Source organism: Cottoperca gobio, chromosome 16, assembly GCF_900634415.1.
Source record: "Cottoperca gobio chromosome 16, fCotGob3.1, whole genome shotgun sequence".
NCBI classification, from domain to species: domain Eukaryota; kingdom Metazoa; phylum Chordata; class Actinopteri; order Perciformes; family Bovichtidae; genus Cottoperca; species Cottoperca gobio.
In genome coordinates, this window is record NC_041370.1 from 6,858,256 (window position 1) to 6,886,169 (window position 27,914).

Below are 27,914 nucleotides of genomic sequence, written 5' to 3' on the forward strand. Positions count from 1 at the left end.
TAGTTTTGACATACATTTGATGGATTTTAATTACTTCCCTAGAGACTTAACATAATACCAACGTTTGACCTTTTTACATCCTGGCCCTTATCATTCTTATCAGTGAAGACAAAGTTTATTCACCAACTTTACTACTGACATCTGGTGCAGCTTTATAACAGAGTCCATCAGTAACAAGTACATTTACTTAGTACTGTACTTAAGTACAATTTTGAGGTACTTGTATTCAACTTTAGTACAGGTATTTCCATTTTAACCTACTTAATACTTATACTCCACGACATTTCAGAATTAAATATTGTCCTTTCACTCCGCTACATTTATTTGACAGCTAAAGTTACTAGTAATTTTGCAGATTAAGATTTTACTTAAAAAAAACAGGATGATCTTATAACTACAATTCATTATTAAATATTAAACCAGCAGTTTCCAATGTTGTTGGCTTGTCACAGCATTGACTAGGTCTCAGATTCTCAAAATCTAAATAACTTTCAGACCAAAAACATTATATATATATATGTATATGTATATATATATATAAAAGCAAAGATAAGAGAAAAACATTAAGTGTGTAACTGAACTGCATTTTTCTTCTTCTCTCTTTAATTGTTTTATGACCCTTCAGTTTTATCGTGTGACCCTTTGGAGGGGGAGCAAAATGATGCTCACAAATGCATGCATTAGTATTAACAATCTAATAATGTAATATAGAATAATGAATCCCTCACAAAGGACATTTTACTCTGGAACGAGTACTTTTATTTTGATACTTTAATAATCCCAGAGTTGCCTAGCATTTTATCACATAAACAATATATTTACATGACTAATGCTCAAAACCTATGAAACAGTCAAACATTTCAAACACTGTCCTTAAGTCCAAAATCAGCCTTTTATTTAAGAGTTTGACTAAAGAACAAGCCCTCATGTATCAGATTAGCTGTATTACACACATCGTAGTATAGGTACATGCACCCACAGCTCATAGGATGTAACCTCAGTGGGGTTTTTTTGTTCCTGCATGTCAGTGTATAGTTTGTGTTTTGGTTGTTTATGTACTGACAGAGACTGAAACTAACAGAGACCGAAAACTGACCCAGAATTGTGTCAGAAGTCATTCGACCTACAGACCTTTGAACAAGAATGTTACAATAGTCTGGGGGTAATTTCCAGTGGCATACTTTACATACTGGTCCAAGCAGGTTGCTCTGCTTTACATTACACAGTGTATGATGTATGATAAGCTGTAGGTGTAACATGTATTATTAAGTTCAGATACAGCATGCCAGAGTTTGAAAGTGAAAGGATTAGTTGCAAGTTAATCACTTAATGTATCAATATGTAAACTGACAAATATTCTAAAAGGAATGATGAATTATAAGAGACATTTTGAGTGTTTGAGTATGTCAACACATTTCACTATCTTAAACAACATGATCTTATCCACAGACCCCTGAATAAAAACTTTTATAAAGACTATTATACCCTTATAAAACAATATTTTCATACACATTTAATTTGACTCACCCAGTGTGTGTTGCAGTCTCAGTGTCCAAATTCATCTGCTCCTCTCTGAGAGACGTTCATCACCCTGTGAGGTTGACAGGGGTTTCCCTTTTACATGGGCCATGTAGTGAAGATGAGATGGAGTTTTTTTCCCCTCCTCTGTGTAAAGTGTTGTGGTTGGTCAGAGCAGAGAATGGAGGCTGTGGTGGAGTTGGCTCCACTTGCGGATGGCAAAGTGTATTGCATGCTGGGTGAAACTGTGAAGCACCACATAAGAACTGATGTGAAACCTTTAATGGATTAATGAAACCAAATTACAGTTTCATATAGTATAACTTTGATGTGTTAACAAATGACTTATGTCTTAACTAATGCCTTAACTTCCCCAAAAATGAGAATAAGAGTTAAAATATGTTGTCTGCAGTGCAACCCCTCACTGACACATTGATGTTAGATGTGGTGGGTTCTAATTTCCCACTCTCACAGATAAACAACTGTGACAGGGACTTTTTCTTCACACCGTGCATTTGATCTGAATTGAGCGGATGTGTGCACCTTACTCTTTTCACACACTGCTACATCATTCTGTCTCTCTCCAAAGTCTATTTTTAGACTTTGGACTTAAGACTTATTATCAGCTAAACACATGTTCACACATGTAATAGATTTAAAGTTTAAAGGGTTCAAGTGCTGGAACGTCACCCAAACTTACTGTTCAGATACATTTGGGGTTTGTTTCCTTTGGACACATTGCAGAGTTCATCTAATGCTACTTTTAAATGTCATGTCTTAGTTGGTATAAAGGAAAGTGCACATCAATGGCATGGGCATCTGTTAAAGTCTCTTAAACTTGTAAGACGACAATATCAGTAAATACATTGCCACATATTTTTGAATGAAAGACTCAACAAACAGCAAAATAAGCGTTTACATATGTGGTAGATTTAAAGTTCTAAGTTTTAAGAAGGCTCCAAAAGAGTAATTTTCAGCTTTATGAATTGTCTGAACCAAATATGTTGAGAAAGTCAAATGATGTTCATGTAATTGAGAGTTTCATGCATTTGATTTGATAAACTACTAAGAGGACTGTGTGATAGATATGTCAGCACCAAAAATCTTTTCTCTAATTCTTTGGTTGTTAAGTTTCTCACCAGCAAATATTAACATAAGTTGTTATAGATTTATTTAAATTTAGCTGACATGATGAAAACAAATCAATACAACTACTATGTGGGAAAACAATTAGTACTGAGTGTATTTACGAGGAGACAGGTTGTGTAATGACCGGTGTGAACAGGAGGAAAGATTACAGCGAGCAAAGACTGCGTCAGTGTTCATCAGGGAACCTGACAGACAAGCTTGAACACTTGTGAACCTGTTCTTTAACGTTAAAGTTACACCTGAAGAAGCTGCCCTGCTTTTACTTTCAAACACATCCTGAAAGCGGTTGTAATGCAGTAACAAGGTGGCAGTTAATTGTAGCGATGGCTCGATGCCACTTTTTCATGTCTGACGCCGCCTTTCTTCCCTCTCTTATATAACTTAGCTGTTAGCTCTTTGCTTAATCTGCTGCTCAAACTGTGAAACTAATATTTTACTCCCCTAAAGATAGAAATACATCATGACTCCGTTATGCGATACGGCTGCTTCTTTTTATTTAAAATATTAGCAGTGTTTTTGATTCAAACATTCAAAATGAAATTTAAAGTGAAACTTTGTGCAAAAGGTTTGAAATCTGAGAAATGATATTTCCAGTTTAGAATAGTGGATATAACTCAACACTTAATGTAGCCTAGACTTCAGTAACAGTTGTTGAAAAGATAGTATAGTGTATCATATTATACTTTTAAATCCAGTGATTTTGTCCAGAATCAGAGAATATTATAATTTAATAAAATGTGAGTGTTTTTTTTAATCAAATTGGATTGACATATAAGTAACCAACCTCACAACTGTCTGTTGTTTATCTACATATATGTTCACGTCATTATACTGTGGTGTAAAAACCAATGGCTCTCAGCTTTGCCCGAATGAATTAATATCATTAATTATTTACACAGGAAATCCTTTAACGCAAGTTGCTACCCAATAATGCTTACTTACCCATACATGGAATTACACTTCCTGTATTCTTCTGGATTTCTCTGTGCTTACCTTAAAACTGACTCTGAGGCGTGTTTGTGTGATTAGTTTGGTAGCGGATTGGCGCCTCACTAGTTAAGAGTAACAAGCGTTACAATAAGATTCGATAAGAGATAAGATAAGGGTTGATGGTAAGAGGAACAAAGTTACAGTCTTTCAAATGTAGACATCAGGATGAACATCTTGGTATGAAAACAGTAGTGAAAGTTGCAGTCGGGTTTTGAAAACATTGTGAACCAGAAAGTGTGAGGGTCAATTTTCCATTTCGCTTTACTGTTTTTGGTTTCATGCTCCATGGGGACATCCCCAACTAACCAGCATATGTTCCCTGGGATGAAGTAAATGTCACTCATTTGTCTCTTTCAAGCACACACACAAACAAACAAGCACACAAACAAACACACACACACACACACACACACATGACAGATGGGCTGGATGTGGGCTGTTGGGTGCTGTCCCCACTCACTCCTGTTCATCTTACCTGTCATAGTGTTTGATGAAAACACAGGTAGGAGTTTTCCTTCTCACGCATCGTCACTGACCGATAATTCCCCACCACGTGCAATATGTCAATGTGTAAATGGAGGTCAAACTCAGATCTGATGATTGAGATTAGACACAAAATTAATGCTTAAGGTCAATGTGGTCAGAAATAAAGAACAGTTTGCACCCCGAGACTCATATAAAAGCCCAAGTGTTTATTTAGTGTGAGGTTGTTAGTCATCATGTCAATGTTCAGCTCTGCCCAACAAGAACATTTTGTCCTTCTGTTCAGTCCCACGTCACTCTGTTCTGTTTTTGTTGTCCCATACCTCGAGACATTGCTCGTACAAGTACATGCGGTATTATAAGAACCATAAAAAGAACATGAAGCCCCTGCAAGCATGTAAGGATCTCTATATAACATTAGATAGTTATTAGAATGCAACAACTAATCTTCCTTTGTTTAAAAAACTCATCTAATCTGTTTAATTTAATAAAATGTGTGTGGGTTTGTTTGTTTTTTATCTACATTTATTTTTATGATATATTTTCATTATACTGTGGTGTAAAAACCAAAGGCTCTCAGCTTGGCCCTGTGTGGAAACATGTGTTTTGTTTATTGTTACTTCATTTGGATGTTTGACCTTCAGTATGCAGATTGATGCATGTGCAGATTTTGACACCAGAAGGCTGGTTTCAAACTTTGAAGCTTGTTTGTACGAGCGTGATTTAGTGACATCGCAACGAGTCTGGTAACCAATCTTGGTCCAGTATGCAACTTATACAAGAGTGTTCTCAACATCTCATGTGCTTTCATTTGAATAACTCCAATAGTTCATTAAAATAGCACGGAGTACAGAAGGAGGGGCCCGACCCTTAAGCTATGGGGCTAAACTAGCTAATGTATATTGTACATGTATATTGTACATGTGTATTGTATATATATATATATATATATATATATATATGTAAAGAAGTTCAAATTAGCTTCACCTTGACCAGCTGCGGCAGTAAAATGCTGCTTATAGACTGATGCATCTGTATTAATAATATTATGTCATATATAATAATATACTGCTCACAGGGCCCAGTTTCTGTATTATGTATTATTACTTCATTTTGAATGCAGGACACTTGTAATGGAGTGTTTTGACGTTGCTGTGTTGCTATACTGTACGGTACTATAGTAAACAGTGAGTTGTGACTCACCGTTTAACTCATTAACCGAGCGGAAATCAATAAAGAAAAAAACAGCCTGAGCAAGTGTGATGAGGCAATCTCACAAATATTCATGTTACTAAGCGACTGTGCCTCGTTTACACAACACATGCATGAAGAGTTGCAGAGACGGGTTGGATCACCTGTTACAGGAGGCAAAACAATGATTTCCAATTCATGCCGTGTTTTGTTTGGCACGCAGGAATGGTGAGGTACGAAAAGGGAAGGTGGAAGTGAATGTCGGTTGAGGTCATAACGACTGCTGGCATCTCCCATGAACTCATCAAGTCACAGGAGATACTTGATATTAAAACACTGTGAATGACATATGAATTATATCTATATAACTAATAATAATTTATTTATAATAGAATCCTAATGAATAAATATTTGTCTTGCCGTTTGTGATCATACTGCAGAAATTAAATCTGAGTGTGTAATGAAGTGTAACGACAGCACAGAGTCGTGCTACCTTCATTCAAGTTACGTGAACATGTGTTTCTGTTCAGCGGCATCTTGGGAATTCCCCAGATGTTTTGTTTGGGTGGTTGTGGGTGGATCCTCGCCCACAAAAGGTGTTTTTTCTTTTTGTCAACTGAAACCTATATCTCCCCCTGATTCTTTCACTGAAAGTGACAAGAATAATAAGTGGATGAGGAAACAATAAAAGCAACACCAAGGCAGGCGTGACATTTTTGGCACCACAAATGTGATGTCATTTGATATTTTTACTTAGGGCTGCAAACAACGATTATTTTCATCATCGATTAATCTGCCGATTATTTTCTTGATTAATTAATTAATCATCGGGTTTATAAAACTTCAGAAAATAGTGAAAAAAATATCCATCCCAGCTTCTCAAAGCCCAAGGTGAGGTCTTCAAAATTCAAAGATATTCAATTTAATATGATATAAAACAGAGAAAAGGAAATCTCCACATATGAGACGCTGAAAACAGCATTTTGTGCAATTCTTGCATGACAAATTGCTTTTAAAAAGTGAATAAAATAGCATATTTCCTGAGGGAATGTTTTTATTGTTGCTTTATTTGTTTCACCGTTACACAGTAAAAAGATGAAATCATTGTATTGTCGTCCAGGACGTTCACGGCTCCTGCAGCATCCTGTAAGACCTTGTGTGGAACCAAGAGACGGTTATTTCAACCAGCAAGGACAGCACATGTTAAGTAAAATAAATCATTCAAATGGAAGTAAGATATAATATTCATGCCTACCTCAATGTTAATATTTAGGTGCAAAACTCTGTAAATGGAAATATAATTGTTAGATTACAAAAAAAAACATTTTGAGATTGAGAAGCATCCTCTTTTATATTATATTATATATATATTATTATATTATAGTTCTCTAAACGACAAACCTTTCTCTTGAGGAAGTCTGACACTTGCCAACACGTTATGACAAGACATGTTTTCCAGAAATGCTTTCACCACCTCGTGGTCGACGTCACCCTGCCGGCCTGCGGTGAAAGACAAAGAAGTTTGATTTGTTGGTGCAGTGGAGCGTTTCACTTCAATCACATCACACGTGTTTGTTTAAATGATCCTTTCCGGGAGTCGTTGTCATTGAAAGAAATAGTTCACCCCAAAATGAGAACGTTATGACCGAAATGCTTTGCATCCAATGTTGTTGTTTTGGAATGTTTACATGTTATGCAGGACACGCTGTTTGTAGATGGTAATAGTTTGGGAGAGGTCTGAAATTAGGGTTATTATTCCTTAAAGATAACTTACCGTACAGCAAGTATCTGTTGAGGGAGTCCTCTGAGTCCGTCTCCTTTAGAGGTGGTTCTACTTCCTGGAAAATGATGCACTCGGAGCAGTTGGCCCACTTGCCACTCCAGAGCAGGGTCCTCCGCTTCGGCCTTCCTGCATCAAAACAAGAAGACCCCAGCAGCAACCGCAGTGATCAGTGGGAACGAAGAATGGAGAAAAGCTTCGATGAATTGAAGTAAATGGGGGGGGGGGGGTGTTATATCAAAACATCCGTTTACAAACTCTACTACTACTCTTGTAGCTTTGTGTGTTTGGAACCAAACAAACTTGATGTTTGTGTGTATTTTCTTTTCAGGGTTTTCAGGTTTTAAAGCTGAAAATCACCCCAAAAGGAATTTCAGTAAAGAGCTTTAATGTTACAGATGTTACAGAAACAGTCAGGGGCTTTCCCACCCTGCTAAGAATAAAAGTCTGGGAAAATTACTAAGTCCCTGTTATGTTGTGGGGTAAAGATGTTGTATTTATTTTAACACGGGCACAAAATTCCCTTCTGCAACGTCTCTTAGAAACCTGAACCTGTTGATCTCTTCAGATCTCTGTTCATATGCGAGTGTTTCAAAGCATCTGTATCTTTACCTTCCATTTCAACATCATCCCTCTCAGGATGGATAAAATAGGTCCAGATCTGTGTTATGCAGTCATCTCCTCTAAGAGAATATTTAATAAGAAATACACATTTAGCATGGAGCAGTTTTATATTTCATCACATTATAAGATAAACATGACATACTTTCATTTTTGACACCTTTTACACTTTCTAAATGTCACTTCCCTAATTCTGCTGACTATTTATGTTCTGGGACTTTTTTTAGTTTCTATCTTGTTTTAAACTGGCTCTAAAGCAGTTTCATACATGTAACATATTATCATTAAAACATGATGTGATTGGTTTGGACAGAGCTAATATCAGTTTAAAGTAAACTCAAGCTTCATTTTTAAGATTATTTTACTGGAGTATTTCCATTTCATGCTACTTTATACTTTTACACCAGATATTGTGCTTTTTACTCCACTACATTATGTATTTACCAGCTTCTTTTCCATCAAAATGTTTCATTATTTTTGGCAGAAGGAGTTAAATGTGATGTGTTCAACATCTTTTTGTTGGGATTTATACCCTGTGTGCATGTGCATGTGCGTGCGTGTGTGTGTTGCCTCACCTGCGCATATGTCCGGTCACCAGCAGTGTGTCATTTGCCGGCTGCTCCATGGAGATCCACATGTTGTCCAGGTCTTTGAACTTCTGGATGTCAGACTCTCTCGGACTGACCGTTGCTTTAAAGTACCATTTCCCCAGATACTAAAGGAGACAGAGACACAAAGAGGTGACATGACAGCTGCAGGAACTATCTATCTATCATCTATTTTAAGATGTAAGCCCACAACTTGAGAGGAAGACAACTTATTGAAAGAACAGAGGGGGAGGGGGAGGGGGGGGCGTCTGTGTGGCCACGTCTTGTATTTATCTTGGTAAATCTCTCTGTATCTGCAGTAAGGCCAGTACATGACTTATTCCATGGATCCCTTAGGTCCTGGAAATCCCCGAAAGTCTGCAAATTCGAGGGGGAAAATTATTTTAGTAGTGGTTTATTGAAAGCGCTTGAATTTGTAGGTTGTGTGCAATGATTGAAGTTGTTTTACTTAGCTCTTTAAGTAGTAAATATGTTGTCGTCTCCATCACTCAACTTACACAATAGAGTTTTGCTGCGCTGTGTGAGAGAAGGCCAGGGAGCACAAAGTCTGCCCTCATGGTGACACCGCACACTTGAGAAATGTTCACACATTCGAGCCTCTCTCCCTGTGAGCTGCTGTAAATCCTGCTAGTTCTCATTATAAAAATCCTCGGTGTTTTTCCGAAAATATCCTGGACACGTGTCTAAAACTATAAATTGGACCTGGAAAGTCCTTGAAAAGTCTTTGAATTTGATGTGTTAGAAGTTGTGGGAACCCTGTTAATCACAAGATTAACATTAATATTATCTTAAATGCACCACAAGTTACAATATGTGTCATAAAAATCAGTTTCCCTGGAAAGTCAGCCAAAACAAAAAGCCAGTGACAGAAATAACCACAATGTTTCTACTCATAATAAGTTCTGGTATGTGAGCAGAAAATCTAAATATTTAGTTTCTCACCTGCTGATGGTCGACAGTGTTGGCAGGCAACAGCTCAGGAACTAAACAAGGAACAAAGGCCTGATACAACAAACCATATAAAAAGAGCAAACAAGATGACACTTTATCCAACATGACTGCAACCTGAAAGCTACTACTTGACAATTAACCTGATCAGAATGTCTGCTGGTCCTCAGGGGACAGGGATTTGTTTGTACCAACATGTGAAAAAGATAGCTGGCGTAGGTAAATGATTAACGTGTACGGCTGTGATACCCCTGATCTTTAAAAGAGGCAATAAGAGCTTACATATGTGGTGTCTCTGTTCCTCTGGCTTCAGGAAAAACACATTTATAGTAAAATGAATCATTCTTTCACACTGCCGGCTTGTTCCAAAATCTGCTCAAAGGAGAAAGTCACGTAGAAGTTCATGAGGCCTTCTGAGTCATCATCAAGTGTAGGAGGTAGTGGTTTCATTTAAATCACCTCCTAAAAAAAACAACAGTTAATTATAGAATTATTATTACCATTGGAAAGTACACTAACATGCTACAACCTCAAGTATCTGTAACAAACAAGTATTTGTTTGAGTTCAATGTCCTGACTGAAGAAGTCCCACACACTCTGTCAACTCACATCCACTAGGAATCATTAACTACTCGTTAGAAGCTAACTGTACCTTTTAATAATCTCCTTTGTCCGTCTTTATCAGGTTTTGAGAAACAGAATTTTCTGACACATTATTTTTCCATTTAAACATTTAATCTATTGGTCCATAAAATGTTGGAAAAGTAAAAAATGCCTATCATAATTTAATGCAGCCCTGTGGGGGCATCTGCTATTTTCTATGGAGCGGTCTGCTGGGGCTTCAGCATCTCGACCGCTGACAGGAAGAGACTGAACAGACTGGTGAAGAAGGCCAGCTCTGTCCTGGGGAGCCCTCTGGACACTGTGGAGGTGGTGGGAGACAGGAGAAGGACGGCCAAGCTGTCCTCTCTATTGGACAACATGTGATTTCTGATTCTGAAACGATTAATCAATTATCAGAATAGTTGATTGAATTTGTTTTGATTCGATTAATCGTCAGCTCTAACATGTTATTGTGAGGCCAACTTAACATCTGAGATCAGGTTGTAATTGTGTTCCACACGTTCTTCCACAAGGTGGTGTCAAACATGCTTGTCTGCACATGTTACACCTGCAGAAACTTCACGTTTATGTCAAGAGCTTCCTACGTCAAATCCACTGATCTACCAATGTTCGAGTGATAGGATGTTATCCATATTAATCAAATGTTTTTGTGACCGTGGTGATAATCAGCATTACAGACACAGATGGGGCATATGATGCAGTGTAAAACCATACTTAGATTCCCTTGCATTGCAATATGTTCATTACTTCTAGGTCCTGCACACATAAATTGTAAATATTTTACTAAAATGAGGTGAGCAGGAAAACCTTTTTCCCTAGTGACATGCACATGTGTAGAGTATTGTGATGTATTACTCAATCTGTGAAGCTTAGATTTGTGAGTCTGTAGTTTGCAGAGCTGTTCTATTAGAAAGCTATTTATTGTTATGTGTGCATGTTAGTTTGTTCTCTCTCTGTTGTTAATTACCAGTTTGCAAACTTTTAATTGTACGGCAGGTGAACTACAGCTAAGAGATGTGGATGTGCTGCATTTATAGTTACAGACACAGCAAAATCGATGCAACAACATGCAACTTTCCCTCTGACATTAGTTTAAAGGCCTTGTTGTATTCCTGTTTTTGAATATGAGATTTGATTGGTTGCCCATGGATTCTACAATGAGATATTAACTAGTAAACAGAAGTAGCACAAAAAAAACACCAAATCTTAAAAGTTTTTTCTTAATTGTTTAATCATAATATTATTGATGAACAAAGTATCAATAAGTGTCACCTAGAGTTACTTCTAAGTATTTAAACCAGAGTGATTAATGAATACAGTTAAACAAAGTTGTTTCTGTCTTTCAGGAGAAGAAAGCGTGGCATGAGAAGTCAGAGGCTGGGTGAATAATACCTTATTAAATATAAACCTGTTGGGTGAGGCTGGGAATACTGGAACGACGAAAATACAGACTACAGATAATATAAACTGAAGTCTGCTTTTCTCAAACGGGAATTTATAAACGGATTGCTTAACTTTAAACATTTCTAATTTTTTCTTTTTGAGAATTACTAAGAGCAAAACTTCAAAATTTAAACCAAAAAGTAAATTCTCATTAACTGCAGTTTCGTTTCTGACTTTAAGTAGAACAGGAATTTATCCAAATGCTGCAACAGTTTTGGTTACAATATGATTATTAAATCTAATATTTCTATTCATAAATGGATTCATTCTTTTTCTGGCCCTCTGTGTAATATTACATCAGTGACACAGGGCCGATGCTGGGCATGTGCTCGTCGTTCCCCCTCTCTGATGGCATGGCAAACCCATCTACGACTCTCCCTTCAGCACTGATACCAGGTCTCCACTCTCCTTCAGCTCCTTGAGTATGTCCAAACCTCCGATCAGGTCTCCTTTCACGTAGAGTTGGGGGTAGGTTGGCCAGTTAGAATAGGTCTTGAGCTCCTGACGCACCTCTTCATCTTGCAGAATATCAAATGTGTCATAATCCACCCCGGTGTCGTTCAAAATCTCCAGTGTCTGCCTGCTGAAGCCACATTTTGCAGCCTCCTTGTTGCCCTTCATGAACAGCATGACTGGGCTCTTGTTGATGATGGTTTTCAGACGGTGCTCCAAGGTGACAGCCTTTGGGCAGGTGTTCTCCAACTCTCCAGACTCAGCCAGCTCCTTCACTATATCCAGTCCCCCCACCAACTCTCCATTCGCATACAGCTGAGGATAGGTGGGCCAGTTGGAGTATATCTTCAGCCCCTGTCGGACCTCCTCGTCGGACAGGATGTCGAAGCTGCTGAACTGGATGCTGTGCTCCTTCAGCAGGCCCACTATCTGCCGGCTGAAGCCGCAGCGGGGCTCCTGCGAGGACCCTTTCATGAAGAGCATGCAGGGCGCTGCGTTGAGCAGCTTCTTCAGCCGTTGGTTCAGGTCCGTGGTGCTGCTCTCCACATCTACACCTGCACTCCTAGTGACCGCCCAGCGCTGCACCTTCTTGGTCAGCTCCGGAGCATGGGCCCCGTCCATGTGGTCCACCTTCTCCCCTCCCTTGAAGAAAAGGAAAGTGGGGACAGAGGTGATTTCATACTTCTCCGACACCTCCGGCACCGCTTCCGCCTCTAGCTTGACAAACGTAGTGTGCGCGTGTTCCTTGGCCAGCTCAGCCATCACTTCGTTCATTTGGATGCACTGAGGAGCCCATGCCGCATGGAAATGCACTACTGTCAGACATTTTCCAGCTTTAGCTAAGAAATCTTCAAACTGCTTGTTTGTTGTCGCTTCCACGAGATTCGCCATCTTTCTTTCCTCTGTGCTGCGCTTCCGGTGTCGCCCTAACGTCACATCCGTGAAGCCTGGTAGCTTCTGGCAAGTACCAGAGCTTGCACTCGGAAGTCATTTGCATGTTATTTGATGATAAGAAACAGCTGCATATACTGGATAAGTTGAAAGGATAGTGTGACGTTAAAGGTAAGCGTTGAACAACACACCACCGTCTTTATGAAAACGAAATATCTGATCGTCTTTGATATATGGTTATTGTAACGTTTAGTTTATTTAGCATTAGCTTAGCTTCCTTTCTAACGTTTGTTAGCTGGCCAAAGTTAGCTTCGTTGCAAACGTTTCCAAGTTAAGCTAAGCTAATTCTGCTAGCAATCCGATGCTAACTAACGGTAGCTAGCTAACGTTATCTGTAATTACTGTTGGCGTTACACGTCACTGTTCAACATATTGAGTTGATGTTTACATGTAAAATACCAATGTCGTTGACTGGATACAGATAACCTACGCCAACGTCACTTAGCTAACGTTTAACAGTGAGTGCTTATAGTTAACTACGATAACAGGATGATGCTACCTAGCAAGTGAATTGAGTTAACGTTAGCTGCTAAGCCTCTGCTTCTTTGATTTTCCTCTGGTTTGGGCTAACTAGAATTAGACATGTCTTAATGTTACTCGATCTCTCAGAAACTGTTGTATGTGTTGTTATTATTACGATATTAAGAAAGCAACAATTGGCCAGTTTTGTAAAGATTGGGTCATTCTATGTGTATTTGGATGGATTTTTGAAGGTATAACTTAATCATTTGTAACCTTTTGAAAGTTGTGTCTTACTAATTGAGTAGTTGTTAAAGCTGTACAATGTTTCCAGAGCCAAAAATGGTGTCCCCAATGTTCTTGTTTTGCCTGAGAGTTTAGTCAAAAACTCAGACATTTCATTTACAACAATAAAAATACTAAAACATGTACAAGATAAGATATTTTAAATGGTGGCCATGATAAAAGTGTGTTTAAGAACAGATTTAAAAGATGTCACTGAGTCTGTCTGTCTGTGAGTCCCACAGCTAAGGGGCCGGTCACTTTATTATATAAAAGACACAAGAGAAGCAAATCTTCACAATAAATTGCTAGAACCAGTGAATACAATCAGATTTATTGTTAATTAGTAATGGATTAATTCTCAGCACAAGCTTGTGGTGCAATACTGAGTTCAAGACGCATTCATTGGATTAGTGGCGAAACAACTTGCAGATTAATTGAAGGATCTTCAATCAATTTCCCCCTTTTTTATTAAAAAAATATTCAGTTCTCAGCTTTTCACATTTGCTGCTTTTCTTCTCTAGCCTATATATTTTTGTAAAGGGAATATGTGTAGGCATGTAGCATTTATTTTGTTATTTTCGTTCCGTACTCTATGATTAGTCAGTTAATGGGGGAGTTAGTTGAGATTGAAAATGACTGTTGTAGCCATGCATCAGATTACTATACCAATTAATCTTTTGGCCTCTATATCATCAATATTAGATTAATACAGCTTGTAATGCAGCTTGTCGGTGTATACAGGCAGCTGATAAGTACCAAGAAATGTCTGAACATAAATGACCAAAGATGTGTTTGAAGTCATTTAGAAACATTGTCTTCATTACTTTGTTTGCCCACAAGAAAGCACTGACACTTTTGATTTTTCTACGGGTCTGACTAGTCTTGGTCACGATTCTTTAAAAACAGATTAAGGGGTTCTTATCAAAAAGGGTTGCTTATGATAAGACCTGAATATCAGCTGAAATTTGCAAACTCTCAATATCGGTATTGGGCTCGACATTTCACTATCAGTTGGGCTATAATAACTGGAACACATTATTTTATGCTACAGGAACATCATGGAGGAACAAACTGCAGACATAGAGGTGACGGTCAAAACACTAGACTCCCAAAGCAGAACATACACTGTTGGTGCTCAAGTAAGTTCTTCAAGTTCTACTGTTAACTCTGGAGTGAATTCTCATTTTCAGTCAGCCTCTGGTGGAAGTCTGACTCATGTCTGTACCATCTTCTTTGTAGTTGACAGTGAAAGAGTTCAAGGAGCACATTGCCCCTTCAGTGGGTATCCCTGTGGACAAGCAGAGGCTGATCTACCAGGGCAGAGTCTTACAGGATGAAAGGACTCTGGCAGACTACAGTAAGAAATCAACGGTTTAATTAAAGCTATGCAGACCTTTTTTTATCTTGTTTCAAGATTGTTTTGCTCTCCTCCCCGTATTGTTGTTTTGTATACAGTGATGCTAATTTAGATTGCTTTATTTTTCTGACTGATGATCATTAACTGACTAGATTAATGCCTTGCATGCAGGGGTGCTTTGGTTGACGTGCCTAATAAGCCGCCCACCTGCAACGATAACATGATGCACAAATAGGTTAAATCCATCATTTACTGCACGCTGCAGTGTAGACGCAAAACAGGCAACTGTGTCCCCAGTTCACCAGTCCAGGAGAGTTGGCAGTAACGATGTTGCGTGTATTGTCACGGACACATGCAGCTACTTTCCCATTAGGTCTACACCACATCAATTGGTTTAGCTGCAATGTAATCTGCTGTGTGTCTTCCTGGCATGACGTTACTCTGTCAGAGCTACGAGTAGTGTATTGCAAGGCAGGGGGCCCGCTGCTTCTCTGACAGTGCAGTAAGCAGTTAGCAGTAACGCTATAGCCGTGCAGTGTGTGTACAGTTTATATGTGAGGGAAAAAATGCTTCCACACCGAAGCCAAGTCCTGTGTCTTGCTTGCCACCTGCTGATTAAAGTGAAAGGCTTAGCCCCAAAGTTAGTGACAGCTTGAGCTTAGGCTCATTTTAAGGTGAGCCAAAAATCCCTATTTGGGATTATTACGAGGGTATCTTACTTTTGGGTATAACGTTTTTTTTTCTACTTCTTTAATATAATGTGCACATTGGTTCTTAACATCCGCACACATCGATTAAGTTAGTAGGGATTTGGAATACATTTTTTGTTGGTTTGGTGTTATTGCTGTTAGAAAAAGTAATGAGTGTGTATTGCCGTCAGTAAGATAGCTCTCAAGTACCCACATGAGCTTCAAGAATCTAATTTAAGCAAATGAGTGCTTTGAGCTTGCTCGTGTCATCAGTATTTATAAAGTACAAGTCATTTGTCACAGTATTAATGCTTTCAGCGACGCAGACTACAGCTAGAATTTTTGCTCCTCAAAACAAAAATGTGAAGTCAACACACCATCATATGTGTACAAGCATAACCATAGTTATCTGTTGTTGTCTCAGATGTGGATGGCAAGGTGATACATCTCGTGGAGCGGGCGCCCCCTCCACCCTCCCAGCCCGGCTCAGGGTCAGGAGGCACGTCAGCCGACAGTGGACCCTCCTCTTCCTCCCAGGGCACATCACAAGTGCCTCCACATGATCGCAATGCTAACAGCTACGTAATGCTTGGCACCTTCAACCTCCCTGTCAACATAATGGACCCCCAGCAGATACAGGTAGGTCTGCTTTGTCACACATACATCAAAGTATTTTTTTACAGGACTTGGGAGAGTACTGTATGTGTGAAAAAGGTTGTATGAAGCCTTTAGTGGTTCCACAAGAGTTAGAAAAAAAGTGAGCTCACTAGACATTGGATGCTACTGGCATAACAGACCCAACCAAACTGTGGACTGTCGGAGGTTGAGTTGCATTGTGGGTAATGTTGGTGCCAGGTTTTGAAAAGGGAGAAGGAGAATGTGTGAAATAAAGAACGATTGCAATGCTAAATCGATTAAGTATACTTTTAATATTCATCTTTTATCCCACTCATGTTGGTAATAATCCAGCATGGTACGAAACGATTACTAAGTCAGATTTCGCCGGGTGATCTGCCAATGATTTCTCATATATATATAATATATATATATATATATATATATATATATATATATATATATATATATATATATATATATATATATATATATATATATATATATATATATATATATATATAATAAACACTATGTTTCCCACCTTAATCAAGTTTAATTTCATGTCCATCAAAAGGTTTGTTGTTTCCAAATGCTGTTTTTCTCCTTGTTTAGATGTCTGTTCAGCAGATGGTGTCTGGTATGGGAGAGAATGCCAGGAATGCCAGAGTCACAACCAGCACTGGGGTGAGATGCCTGCTGATTGCACACAATCCTACATATCATTATCCTGTGTTTTGCTGAGTTTCACCTTTTCTATTTTAGAGCAATGGGTCCGTGAATGTGCACATTGACATGGACCAGCCAGTGCAGAGCGAGCCGAGGCTGAGGCTGGTGCTGGCTGAGAACCTGCTCCGGGACATCAATGATGTCATCCACAGGATGGAGGTGAGAGCTCAACGGTCACATTAGTTCAGTGGCAATGCTCCAGAGAAATCTCCACCCTATCGGTAACAAATATGCCTGCTTGTGTTCTTTTCAGGGTCGGCCGAGCGACTCATCCGCCCAAACGGAGACAACTTCTGCTGCTGCTGCTGCTGCCGCTCCCCCTCCTCCCTCATCTTCATCTACCACCTCCACTCCCTCCCCCTCTGCCCAGCCCATGGACACCTCCCCACCTCCAACAACTCCCCCAACTCCCCCACCTCCACCCACCTCTTCAGCACAATCTGAGGGACCAACACCCCAACCTGGACCTAAGTGAGACATCCCCTCTCAGTGACTCATTGACATTAGATCGTTTAGCTTAGAATCATTGCACATCATTTCTGAACCAGAGGAGTCATTTTTTTCCTCATACTAGAATATTTTATTGAAACTAACTTGTAAATTGATCCATGTATTCTATTATCAGTTGTATCTTTCTAATGTATATATTATATTTATGTCCTTATACATGATGATGCTGTAAATGTTGTTCTGTTTGTAATCAGCTCCGCTCTCCTTTCTTCCCCTAGTCACCCCAGCCCAGCCGAGCTGGCGGAGATGTTGTCTGAGCTGCGGAGGGTGGAGGAGAGACTGCAGCCCTTCATTCAGAGAGCTCACACCATCCTTGAGACTGCTACCACCGCAGAATACAACAATAATACGGTAGGATTCAAACGGCTAAAATAATGATTAACTGGTGGTCTTTAGTGTATTTATGAAAAAGATGACATGAAGTGTTGTTATTGTTGGACAAAGCCAGGCTAGCTGTTTCTTTGTGCTAAGTTACCTAGATGCTACCTTTTTTAACATTTACCATACAGACAAGCGATTGGTACCAATCTCCTCATCTAACTCAGCAAATTACCCAAAATGTTGAACTTTTCTTTGTATTTCACAGATTGTATAGTTGTCATTTAAGAAGTTGCCAAATATGGTTTATTTTCTGAAACAGGAGAGAGAGGAGGACCAGCGCACTCTCATCCTGACATGGGAGTGTCTCCGTCTCCTTGGTAACGCCCTTGTGGCCCTCAGTGACCTGCGATTGAACCTCATGAGCCCTGTGCCCCGCCACCTGCATGTGGTCCGGCCGTTTTCCCACTATGCCACCCCAGTCACTCTGCCTGGAGCTGTGCACCACCACATCCCAGTCCAAGTAAGTGAATACAAGCATATTTGAGTTATTAATGTTTAACTTTAATGTTACCAGACTGACTGTGCTTGCATCTTCACCGACAGATGAACCTGGGAGCCACAGTGACTGTTGCGGGTAATAGCACTGAGGGACAGGCCTCGTCCACCCAACCGGCCAGCCAGTCGGAGCAGCCAGGTGATGGACAGACTCCGCCACCACATAGTTCCCCATCCAATCAGCAGGCTGGACCGGGACAGGCTGGCCCCCGTGTCATCAGGATCAGCCACCAGGCAGTCCCGGTGGTCATGATGCAGATGAACACAGATGGTGTGTTGTCCCCTACCCGCCACTCATTTAATGCAACACTACATAAAAGCTGTTTTTGGGTGTTCTTGTTGGGCGGCAGTGCACTGGAGTTAAATGATCGCAGATACCACACTACTGCTTCCTCCATGCACCGCTGTCGCAGTCAGAGGGATCTGAAAGATGTCCCTTTGAACTTGTCTGATTTACAGCGTCAATGTTTGTTGTTGAATGATTGCTCTGTTGCAAAATCACTTCTGTAATATCGGCTACTGGAGTTGAAACTTGATGTTTTGTGTGTATGTGCAGGACCAGGTGCAAACCCTGCTGCAGCTGGACAGCAAATTCCTGGACAACCAGGTAAAGTGCAATTGATATATTTGACTAGTAGTGTAAAAGTCCAGGTTATCTTTTTTATTTTTTACTTTCCAACAAGTTCAATGAAATACTGTATATTTTATTGAATCCAAAATTAAACTTACTTTGTCTGACTCCAGAAAATCCTTTTCTGCCCATAACAGAAGTATTCTAATTAATTGGTCTGTGTTGCCCCCTTCAGGTGCCCTCCCCCCCGACTTTATGCGAAATCTCATGCAACAGATCAGCCAATATGCTGCCGCCGTAGCTACTAGTGCCGCTACGGCCACTGCCACTGGCCAACCAATCCCGCCCCAGCCCACTCCTCCTGGCTACAGCTCCACAGCCAACTCCTCGACTACCACCACGGGTCCTAACACACCCACCACCACGCCTACTGCTCCCCCACCACCTCCCCATGGTGGTCCCCAGCCCCAGGCCAGGGTTGTGTTCACCCGGCCCCCCTTTGCACCCAACATGCCCCCTCCAGCCTTCGGCACCCGGGGAACCACCATCAATGTGAGGGCTGCCATGCCGGGCCAGCAGCCAGGACAGGTGGGGATAATGTTTTCTGATTTGCTTCCTGTTTTTGAGGCTCATTATCAACATGGTCAACATTTGAGACCTAAATGAAACACCTTGCTCCACAGGCTTTCAACCCTGCCGCTCTCAACCAGATGATTAGTGGACTGGTTGGACAGCTTTTGCTGCCGGGACAAATGGGTAAGCTTTTCCAGTTACATTTAGATTTGGCCTTTTATTAGCAGCATTTTTCTGTAATCATAATAGTTTAAAGGCATAATGAGTAGGAATCTTTATTTTTACAGATAAAAAATAAATCTAATTAAAATGCATTAGATAAAGGTAAAGACCCACCAGAGGCTGATCTTAAAAACCTAAACGATGCAAAAAAATAAATGAAACTTTGTACAAAAAGAATCTCTGTCAATCATCACGTATGAACCACGAGAAGTGTGTGGCGGTGTCTGTATCTGCAGAGACCCTTCCCTCTGCTGTATGTCTCTTCTTTTCCTTTAGCTGTGTTGGGGACGTTTCTGGCCTTTGTTGAGCCGGGGAGGAGGGGCCGACTGAATGTTGTGCTTACAAACCTCAACTGACACATCTTACTCATTGTGCCTTTTAAAGTACACTATGATTAGTCAAGGATAGCTGTCACTCAGTGAAACTTCAATCTGTTTTTTTACAGCTGGTCAAACAGTCACATCCTCCTCCTCCACATCCACATCTTCCTCATCCTCCTTTTCTTCCTCCTCTCAAACTTCCTCAGCCTCCTCCTCCTTTTCTTTCTCCAACTCGGGTCCAACTCCTCCGCCTACCGCAAACACTACAACTCCAGCGAGCCAATCGGAGACCAACACTAGTGAGGCCCAGTCCCAGGAGATGCCCCCAGACCTCAGCCAGCTCTTGGGTTCTCTCCTTGGAGTAGCCGGCGGTGCCGGTGCGGGCCCTGTAGGGGCCCCTTCGATTACTGTCACCACATCTGGTGTCCCAGCCTTCATCCAGGGAGTGAGTGAATTCATGCAGCAGGTCAGTGTTTGAATGTTTACATATTGTGTCTGTAGTCCTGTATTACCTGCGATCATGTGAAAGAAGTGCATCAGGAAAAAATATATCATCAAATTTGGATTCTTAGTTTGAATAGATTTTTGTAAAAAAGATGTTTTAGGAGCCAGATCTAATAATATAAATATAAGTATTTAATTTGACAAATACAATAGAGTGCATATTATTCAAAGTTATTTTGCGATCTCAAAAATGTGCTGATATTCATCACCTGAAATTAGAGTAACGTGTTCTCAACATTCTACTTTCTGTTTGCATTGTGGTTATTTTTTATTTAAGGCTTTAGCGTCTTTTTAAAGGCTGGCATTGACTAGTTTCTCAGATTGTTTTTATTTTTTTACTTCTTTGATGAGACGGTTTCTGATTTTAAATAATAATTTTGAGACTATTAAAAAAGGGTTTTGTAGAAAAACATTTATATTCATGCACATAATGTTGACACTAGTAAAGAAACATTTCAAACGATACCCAGTCATCGCCATGTCTCCTACTGGCCACTAGAGGGCAGATAGTCTGTCAGTGAGTTACTTTGTGACTCTATAATAACTCAGCAAGACCTCCCAGTTCATGACATGTGAAAACTATTCAAGTTCTTTTGTAGTTATAATTTTCTGAGGTTTTAGTGTTCTAAGCCTCACCAAATTATTATTTTTCACTGGATTGGTTCTACATTTTGTTGTTGTCCCTTAAGTTCAATAGAAGTTTTCACATACTTTGAACTGGGAGGTTCTGCTGGGTTCTGAAGAAATGACCCATCTGTGCTTTCCATTTAAAGAAATCACTGCATTTAAAGTAATGTTAACAAATCCTCACTGCTCATTTCTGTTTAATTTCTAGGCCCAACCCATCTTCTCTCCACCCCCACCTCCCTCTGGCACCACTCCTGCTCCTGCTGCAGGGCCCAACCCCAACCCCGCCGGAGCCGGAGCCGAAGCCCTGAACCCGGAGCTGTTCACAGGCATCGTCCGTGGAGTCCTGAGCACCATGATGGGCTCCCTGGGCCAGGCCCAGAACGACACGGAGAGCATTGCCCAGTTCATGCAGAGGCTGTCCCAGGCAACCAACATTTTCATCAGTCCTGAGGATCCCACCGGTAAACAACAAACAATCAAGTTTATTATGTTATAAATAGGGAGCATATCAGAAAATGATTGCTCTAAATCTCAACTCTCTTCACTATGTCATTTGAAATGTAATCTGTTTACTGTGATTCCCAGGGTTTTTTGGAGAGCTGTTGATGTTGGTGTGCCAGACGTTCACCATGTCAGACCTGGTGATGCTGCTTCATGGCCAGCACCAGCCCCTCGGACGCATCCAGCCTCAACTGTCCCAGTTCTTCACGCAGAACTACCTCAACGGCAGGGAGCCCACCGATGAGAACATTGCTGTCAGTACCACTCATTTTACACTGTTGTTTATTTCAGATCTTTTAGTACTCAAGAATAGTTCAAAGTAGTTGGAGCTAATTTACTTTTCATTATTAGTCCCGTGTCTGATGTGCCATCACTCTCTTACTCATTATGTCCTCTGTTTCCATCCCCCAGGCTGCAGCCAACAGTCTTGTCAACGAACTGGAGGAGTATATCAGTGAGAGCTTTGTAAGTCCTTCATGTTCACTCCTCTAAAATACAAAACCGTGTATGATCGAATGTAGGGCTGCTCCGAGGCCACTTGCATTTTGTCAGGTGAATCCGTTCACTATGAGACTGCGGAAGTCTGATGTTTTCACATTGCAGATAAAACATCAGTAAAACATGAGACTAATACAAGAGTTTAGTGTGGGGCAAAACTAGCAGAACACAATGAACGTGTGTTTGTGAAAAGACTTAATATATTTGTAGAGAAGGTATAAAGACATCAGTAATAATGTTGAGTGTTTATGAACACAAAGAAATATCTAAGCACATGACAAATTAATATGCCAGAGACAAAAACTAATGAATTATTAAGACATATTTCATCTCTACAGATTTTAGAAGCCAGTTTAGTTTAAGTATGGTTTACCTAACTGTTGCTCTTCTTTATTCGACGCCCACAGAGAGAGTCTTCAGTCACAGTGTTGGAGGGCGTTGACGTCACTCAGACCAACATGTCCTTCTTCAGACAGCAGCTGATGCTCATTGCCACACACATTCTGCGTTGCACAGGTAAACCTAAGAACGGTATAAACCATTTGTATTGGAGCACTAGAGCTAATATTTGGATTATTGATCAGAATACTGCTGTGAGGTAAAACATGTAGTATTGTATTTTCTTTACTATTGAGTTCATATCAATATTCCAGATGACTCATTTGGGCCCCGGCTGCTACTGATGTGCAACCAGGCGCTGTTTGAGTGTCTTGCCCTCAACCTCCACTGCCTGAGAGGAGACCAGAGAGCCCTCACTGCAGTCATCAACCACCGAATAGTCAGTACACGATCTCTCTCTAGTTCTCCTTGTTTCTGCTTGGAGTCTGCTCTCTGTTCAGTCGGCAGTACACTCCAGAAGAAACCGAATCGGTGTAGTGCTTTGTGCAAACTCGTGTTTACTTGCAGGAAGCATCGATGCAAACAGAACCCCTTAACAAACTACGAGCCAAATTAAAGTCTCAGTCATAACATTATTGACCCGTTTAAGGCCAATTCTTTCTGGGGGGGGGGAAAGAGGAAAACAATTCAAATAATTTTTCCTGACATGCGTGCAAACATTGCAGCAAGTGAAGCCTGTGAAGCTTTGTTTAGGTCACAAACTCGCTATTTTGCACAAGATTTATAAGAGATAAGGAGATAAAACAAAAGAGAAATATTGCCAAAATACAGAAGAAACATCTGTTGTACCTGTAAAGTTAACATTTTATTTTCTCTTGTTGTCCCAGCGGAGGATGTCCAGTGACATCAGCCCCAGTCTGGTCAACTGGATGACCAGCATGATGACGATGAGGCTGCAGGTGATTCTGGAGCATATCCCCATCACACAGGAGCAGATCCAGAGCTACATAGTTCACACACAGGTAATGTTCCAGCCGCTTGCCCTTTTGTTAAAACATTCATTTTACATATATATGATGTAGCCTCTCAGTTACACTTGAGAATTATTTAGTTTTATTTAGGGCTGTCAAGCGATAAACAAAAAAAAAAAAAAGAATCTAATTAATTACAAGCTTTGTGATTAATTAATCGCGATTAATCGCATATTACAATATTTGCTGTCAGAGCTCCGTCCGACGGGGGGACGATTAATCTGCGTTAGTATTTTTTATTAATCGAAATGAACGTGTTAATTCGACAGCCCTAGTTTTATTGTTTGAGTTTAACAACGATCAGTTTTCTGCATGTATAGAAAGTAGTCCCTCTTGTCTGATGGCTGTTACATATCCTGTTACTGAGGACAGCACGTCTGAAATGGCTAATAAATATTAAATGGCATTCTTTCACAGAGAGATCCGTCTTCTGCAACTGGCACACAAGAGCCCGAACAAGCACAAAGTGCAACGGTAAGCATGTTGTGTCTTCAATTTCCTTTTCAGGTGAACATTCAGTTTGACGTTTAAGTTACTGCTCCGCCTTTTTAGTTCCCTCATTTAGTTGTTCTCCACTTCCAAAGATCGGGGACATCCTCTCACCTGCTGCAGCCACCACAGCAGAGGAGGCCATGTCGGTGTCACACGACACGAGGGCGTCGTCACAGGAAACAAGGGTGTTGCCTGGAGACCTGGGAACCTCAGGAGGAGCTGCACCATTAGGTGGCGACATGGCAGCAGCGGGAGCTGAGGGAGGGAGCGAGGACTCTGCTCGAGACTCAGAGGCCTGGGCAGCTGCTGTTCCACCTGTAAGAGCCCGCACAGTGTTACCTGGTTTAACGTTTCCCTTTCTATTTGTTTCTCTTTTGTTCTTCGCTTCACATTTAGTGTTGACTTATTGCTTTTGATAATCCAATGAACAAACGGCAGCAACGGCATTTATAGGAACAATTTCTCTGTAGAAAATGTTTCCACTGAAAACTGTTCATACGGAAATCTTTGGATTATCCAAAGCAATTGGGACATTGTTTCTGGAAAGACAAACTAAAAGCTGGTGTAGGCGTCGTTGGACAAATATCCTATAATGAGGCAAAATAAACTTTGAAAATGCAGCCCTCATCCTGCAGCTCAGCCCCTCCCATGCACGCATCTCATACAGTAAACTGTACACGTACTAGTTGTTCATTTCAAACATCAATCCGATCCTGGTTTCTTTGCAAACTTGTTGGCCTGTAAATCCCTTTGAGGTGAAACTCTGTCATCACTCTCTTTCTACCAGGCCTGAAATCTGAGCCAAGAGGAGGTGCAGAAGTTTCTCAGACAACTTGAATTATAACGCCCTATGATGCCATAAATAAACTGCTAACCCCAGCTCAAATGTTAATGCAGTGGTCTCCACAAATTAGATCTTCATCAGCCTGACTTCTAGGATCGTCTCACTAGTACTTCAAATGGCTGCAAGTCTGTCTTCCAACACTACTCACAGGAACATTGAAACTGTTGTTGTTGCTGCACTTGTGTCCACCCTGGATGTTGAGATCTCTAGTGGAGGAACAGTCCCACAAGAGGTTGAGTATTTTAAGACGTACATGTGAACCATTGATTCCTATCTTTATTACTGTATGTGTTGTAGGAGTGGGTTCCCATCATCAGGTGTGACATGATGACCCAGAGGAAGATGAAGGCTCAGCCCCCGCTGTCTGACGCTTATCTGCATGGCATGCCAGCTAAACGCAGGAAGGTAATCAGATCAGTTGTAACTTAACTTATCGTGTACGAACGTCACTTGTCCTTCCCTTCTTCAAGGTGTCTCTGTGTGTTTTCAGACGGGACTGGGTGGCGGAAGCCTCCTCTCCCTCTCTGATGCGGTGAGTCAAGCCGCCAGGGCAGCCGGCGTGAAGCCCATCACTTCTGCGGAGCGGTTACAAGACGACCTGGAGACCCAGGAGCTGAAGGAAGCGTATGCAGAACAGGTAACTAAATCTTGCATGTGGATTAGAACAAACATTTAGGCTATTAATGGCTTCAGTTTGGGCCGGTTTTCATAGTTTTGGCAGTTATTTGTATTGGTTAGCATCACATTTGTTCAAGTCGCAGAGGTTACACTGATAGAATTGTTTTACCAATTTGTTTTATATTTAGAAAGATATTCATCTTTGACCTACTGAACGAGCAGTTTAATATTTAATATAATACACACCTTGCTTACATTTAATTAAAACAATTATAATAATACTATTACATTTTTAGGTAGAACATAGTTTACACATCACAAAATAATCTATAGAGGTTAAAGGATGAAACAAATGAATTCATCATTTAGTAAATTAAATTATCTTTTTTTAAATTACTTTTTTTTGAATTACTTGTCTTTTTTTCCTCTGTCCTGCTGTCATTACAGACATGCAGCTGAGCTGTGTCATTACAGACATGCAGCTGAGCTGTGTCATTACAGACATGCAGCTGAGCTGTGTCATTACAGACATGCAGCTGAGCTGTGTTTGTACAGACATGCAGCTGAGCTGTGTCATTACAGACATGCAGCTGAGCTGTGTCATTACAGACATGCAGCTGAGCTGTGTCATTACAGACATGCAGCTGAGCTGTGTACACATGCAGCTGAGCTGTGTCATTACAGACATGCAGCTGAGCTGTGTTTGTACAGACATGCAGCTGAGCTGTGTCATGTACAGACATGCAGCTGAGCTGTGTGATTACAGACATGCAGCTGAGCTGTGTTATTACAGACATGCAGCTGAGCTGTGTTTGTACAGACATGCAGCTGAGCTGTGTCTGTACAGACATGCAGCTGAGCTGTGTGATTACAGACATGCAGCTGAGCTGTGTTATTACAGACATGCAGCTGAGCTGTGTTTGTAGTGAGGTTTTCTCACTTTGTCTCTAATGCCCATCAGAGGCAACAAACCTGTGGTCACATGACGGCCTCTCTTACCACTAAATCAACTTCTGACACAAAGCTTGTGCGTTCCACCATGAGTATTATAATCTCTTTTTCCTCAGGTTAAAGCAGACATTAAGAAACGAGTGAGGGAAGACCCGGATTTCACCTCTCAGCACTCCCCTAACGCACACAGAGCGTTCTCATCAGACTCATAATCCAGTCCAACTGATAAGAAACCTGCAAGACGCCATTTTCCTCTTCATTCTTTTTCTTGGATCTTCATTCGACTTCCACTCAATGCAGCTTCACCCTCAAACTGTCTGTATGGCTTTTTAGGCAGTTAGCAGCTCTCTTGACTAATTGCATCATGCTAATGTGACTACTTCTCCCAGTGCCTATTTATTTCTTTGTGTTTTATTTTGGTCCAACTTTTGCTGAGAGAATGTTCTTTGTGAAAAGGTATCTGATTTTAAGTTTGACTAAATCACATCACTTCTGTTTGGATATATGTGAATGTGTATGTCCTTTTTGCCCACATATGCTCGTGTTGCTTTGTTAATATGGAGCCTGAATTCTCATTATTTAGTGGACTTTAGCCTTCCTGTCAATACTCTCGACCGCAAGAGTATACTTTCATGTAATGAACATGCTGTTTGGTACATGAATGTACAGTAAGCTTAATAAAGATCTTGATACAACACAAGAGTATGTTTGAGTCTTGGCAATATCTGCTTTGAGGAAGGTTTTAAAGAAGACAATATTAACTTAATACAGATGTCTGGTGGTAAGTAACAAGACATTGCAGTACAAAAACACACCAGTGTTCTGTTAGTAGTACAAATCCTGCATTTAAAATGTACAAAGGTACTCATGCCGAACAGCCCATTTAAAAAATTGCTGGTAAACGTGGAGCAAACTTTATATACTGCCGGGTAGTTTATATAAGTTGATATTTTGTATTGATATGAATTTGCAAAGTAATTTTTTTTAATAAGTGTAGTAGAGTAGAAAATTGGAAGTAAAAAAGTACAGTACTCTAAAGTAAATTTACTTTCCACCTCAGCAGAAATGTATTTGGTGATTTATAGATTGTTTAAATTGGAAACAGCGTTGCTGTTACATACTTTGTCCACCAGAGGGCGTACTAAGCAGTTTACATTATATACATTTTACTCACTCAAACGGTCAATTGCTTAATTTAAAGTATTAATGGATTACAATACAGTGGAGTAGAAGTATCAAGCAGTTTAAAATCAAGTAATGCACTTCAATATTGTACTTAAGAGAGTAAATATACTTAGTTACTTTTCACTACTTGAGAAATGGACAGACTGACCATTATCCTGAAATACATGAAGTTGACAGAAATATAACCCAAACCTCTGCAAGCTCGTACTGTGTTGTTTCTTTGGCTCTACTTTGACCTCTGACTATAAAACACTTTATCTTTACTGTGATAAGGTAATCTCTTCATGGTCAGCATCTTGCACAGAAAGAAAATATTTGCCTTTACGCCTTTGGTACAGTAACACTTGGTGAGGGTT

The 27,914-nt window shown here is 40.4% G+C and overlaps 3 protein-coding genes across 5 annotated transcripts; 1 reads left to right on the top strand and 2 right to left on the bottom strand.

Moving 5' to 3' along the window:
* Positions 1-6,390: 6,390 nt before the first annotated feature.
* apom (apolipoprotein M) lies at positions 6,391-9,435 on the bottom strand. The gene is made up of 7 exons (XM_029452144.1): positions 9,283-9,435; positions 8,308-8,447; positions 7,724-7,794; positions 7,106-7,240; positions 6,733-6,831; positions 6,587-6,614; positions 6,391-6,484 (listed from the first exon to the last, which is right to left on the bottom strand). Exons 1-6 carry the CDS (start codon positions 9,394-9,396, stop codon positions 6,601-6,603), a joined length of 573 nt encoding a protein of 190 aa, XP_029308004.1. The 5' UTR covers positions 9,397-9,435; the 3' UTR covers positions 6,391-6,484; positions 6,587-6,600.
* A 2,237-nt stretch (positions 9,436-11,672) lies between these two features.
* glrx3 (glutaredoxin 3) lies at positions 11,673-12,771 on the bottom strand. The gene has a single exon (XM_029451327.1). The coding sequence runs from the start codon at positions 12,697-12,699 to the stop codon at positions 11,722-11,724; it is 978 nt and encodes a 325-aa protein (XP_029307187.1). The 5' UTR covers positions 12,700-12,771; the 3' UTR covers positions 11,673-11,721.
* On the top strand, positions 12,729-27,073 carry bag6 (BCL2 associated athanogene 6). Of its 3 annotated transcripts, none has more exons than XM_029451323.1 (25): positions 12,729-12,870; positions 14,555-14,642; positions 14,743-14,860; positions 15,974-16,188; positions 16,780-16,851; positions 16,930-17,052; positions 17,147-17,364; positions 17,622-17,754; positions 18,044-18,244; positions 18,328-18,550; positions 18,836-18,886; positions 19,086-19,438; positions 19,534-19,606; positions 20,091-20,431; positions 21,305-21,560; positions 21,685-21,854; positions 22,012-22,065; positions 22,506-22,614; positions 22,752-22,876; positions 23,325-23,459; positions 23,886-23,942; positions 24,053-24,277; positions 25,102-25,209; positions 25,295-25,441; positions 26,490-27,073. In XM_029451323.1, exons 2-25 carry the CDS (start codon positions 14,562-14,564, stop codon positions 26,583-26,585), a joined length of 3,684 nt encoding a protein of 1,227 aa, XP_029307183.1. In that variant the 5' UTR covers positions 12,729-12,870; positions 14,555-14,561; the 3' UTR covers positions 26,586-27,073. The 3 variants fall into 3 exon arrangements, with proteins under 3 accessions (XP_029307183.1, XP_029307186.1, XP_029307184.1); XM_029451326.1 differs by having other exon boundaries at positions 20,172-20,431; XM_029451324.1 differs by lacking the exon at positions 12,729-12,870 and adding an exon at positions 13,118-13,217.
* The last annotated feature ends 841 nt before the right edge of the window (positions 27,074-27,914 follow it).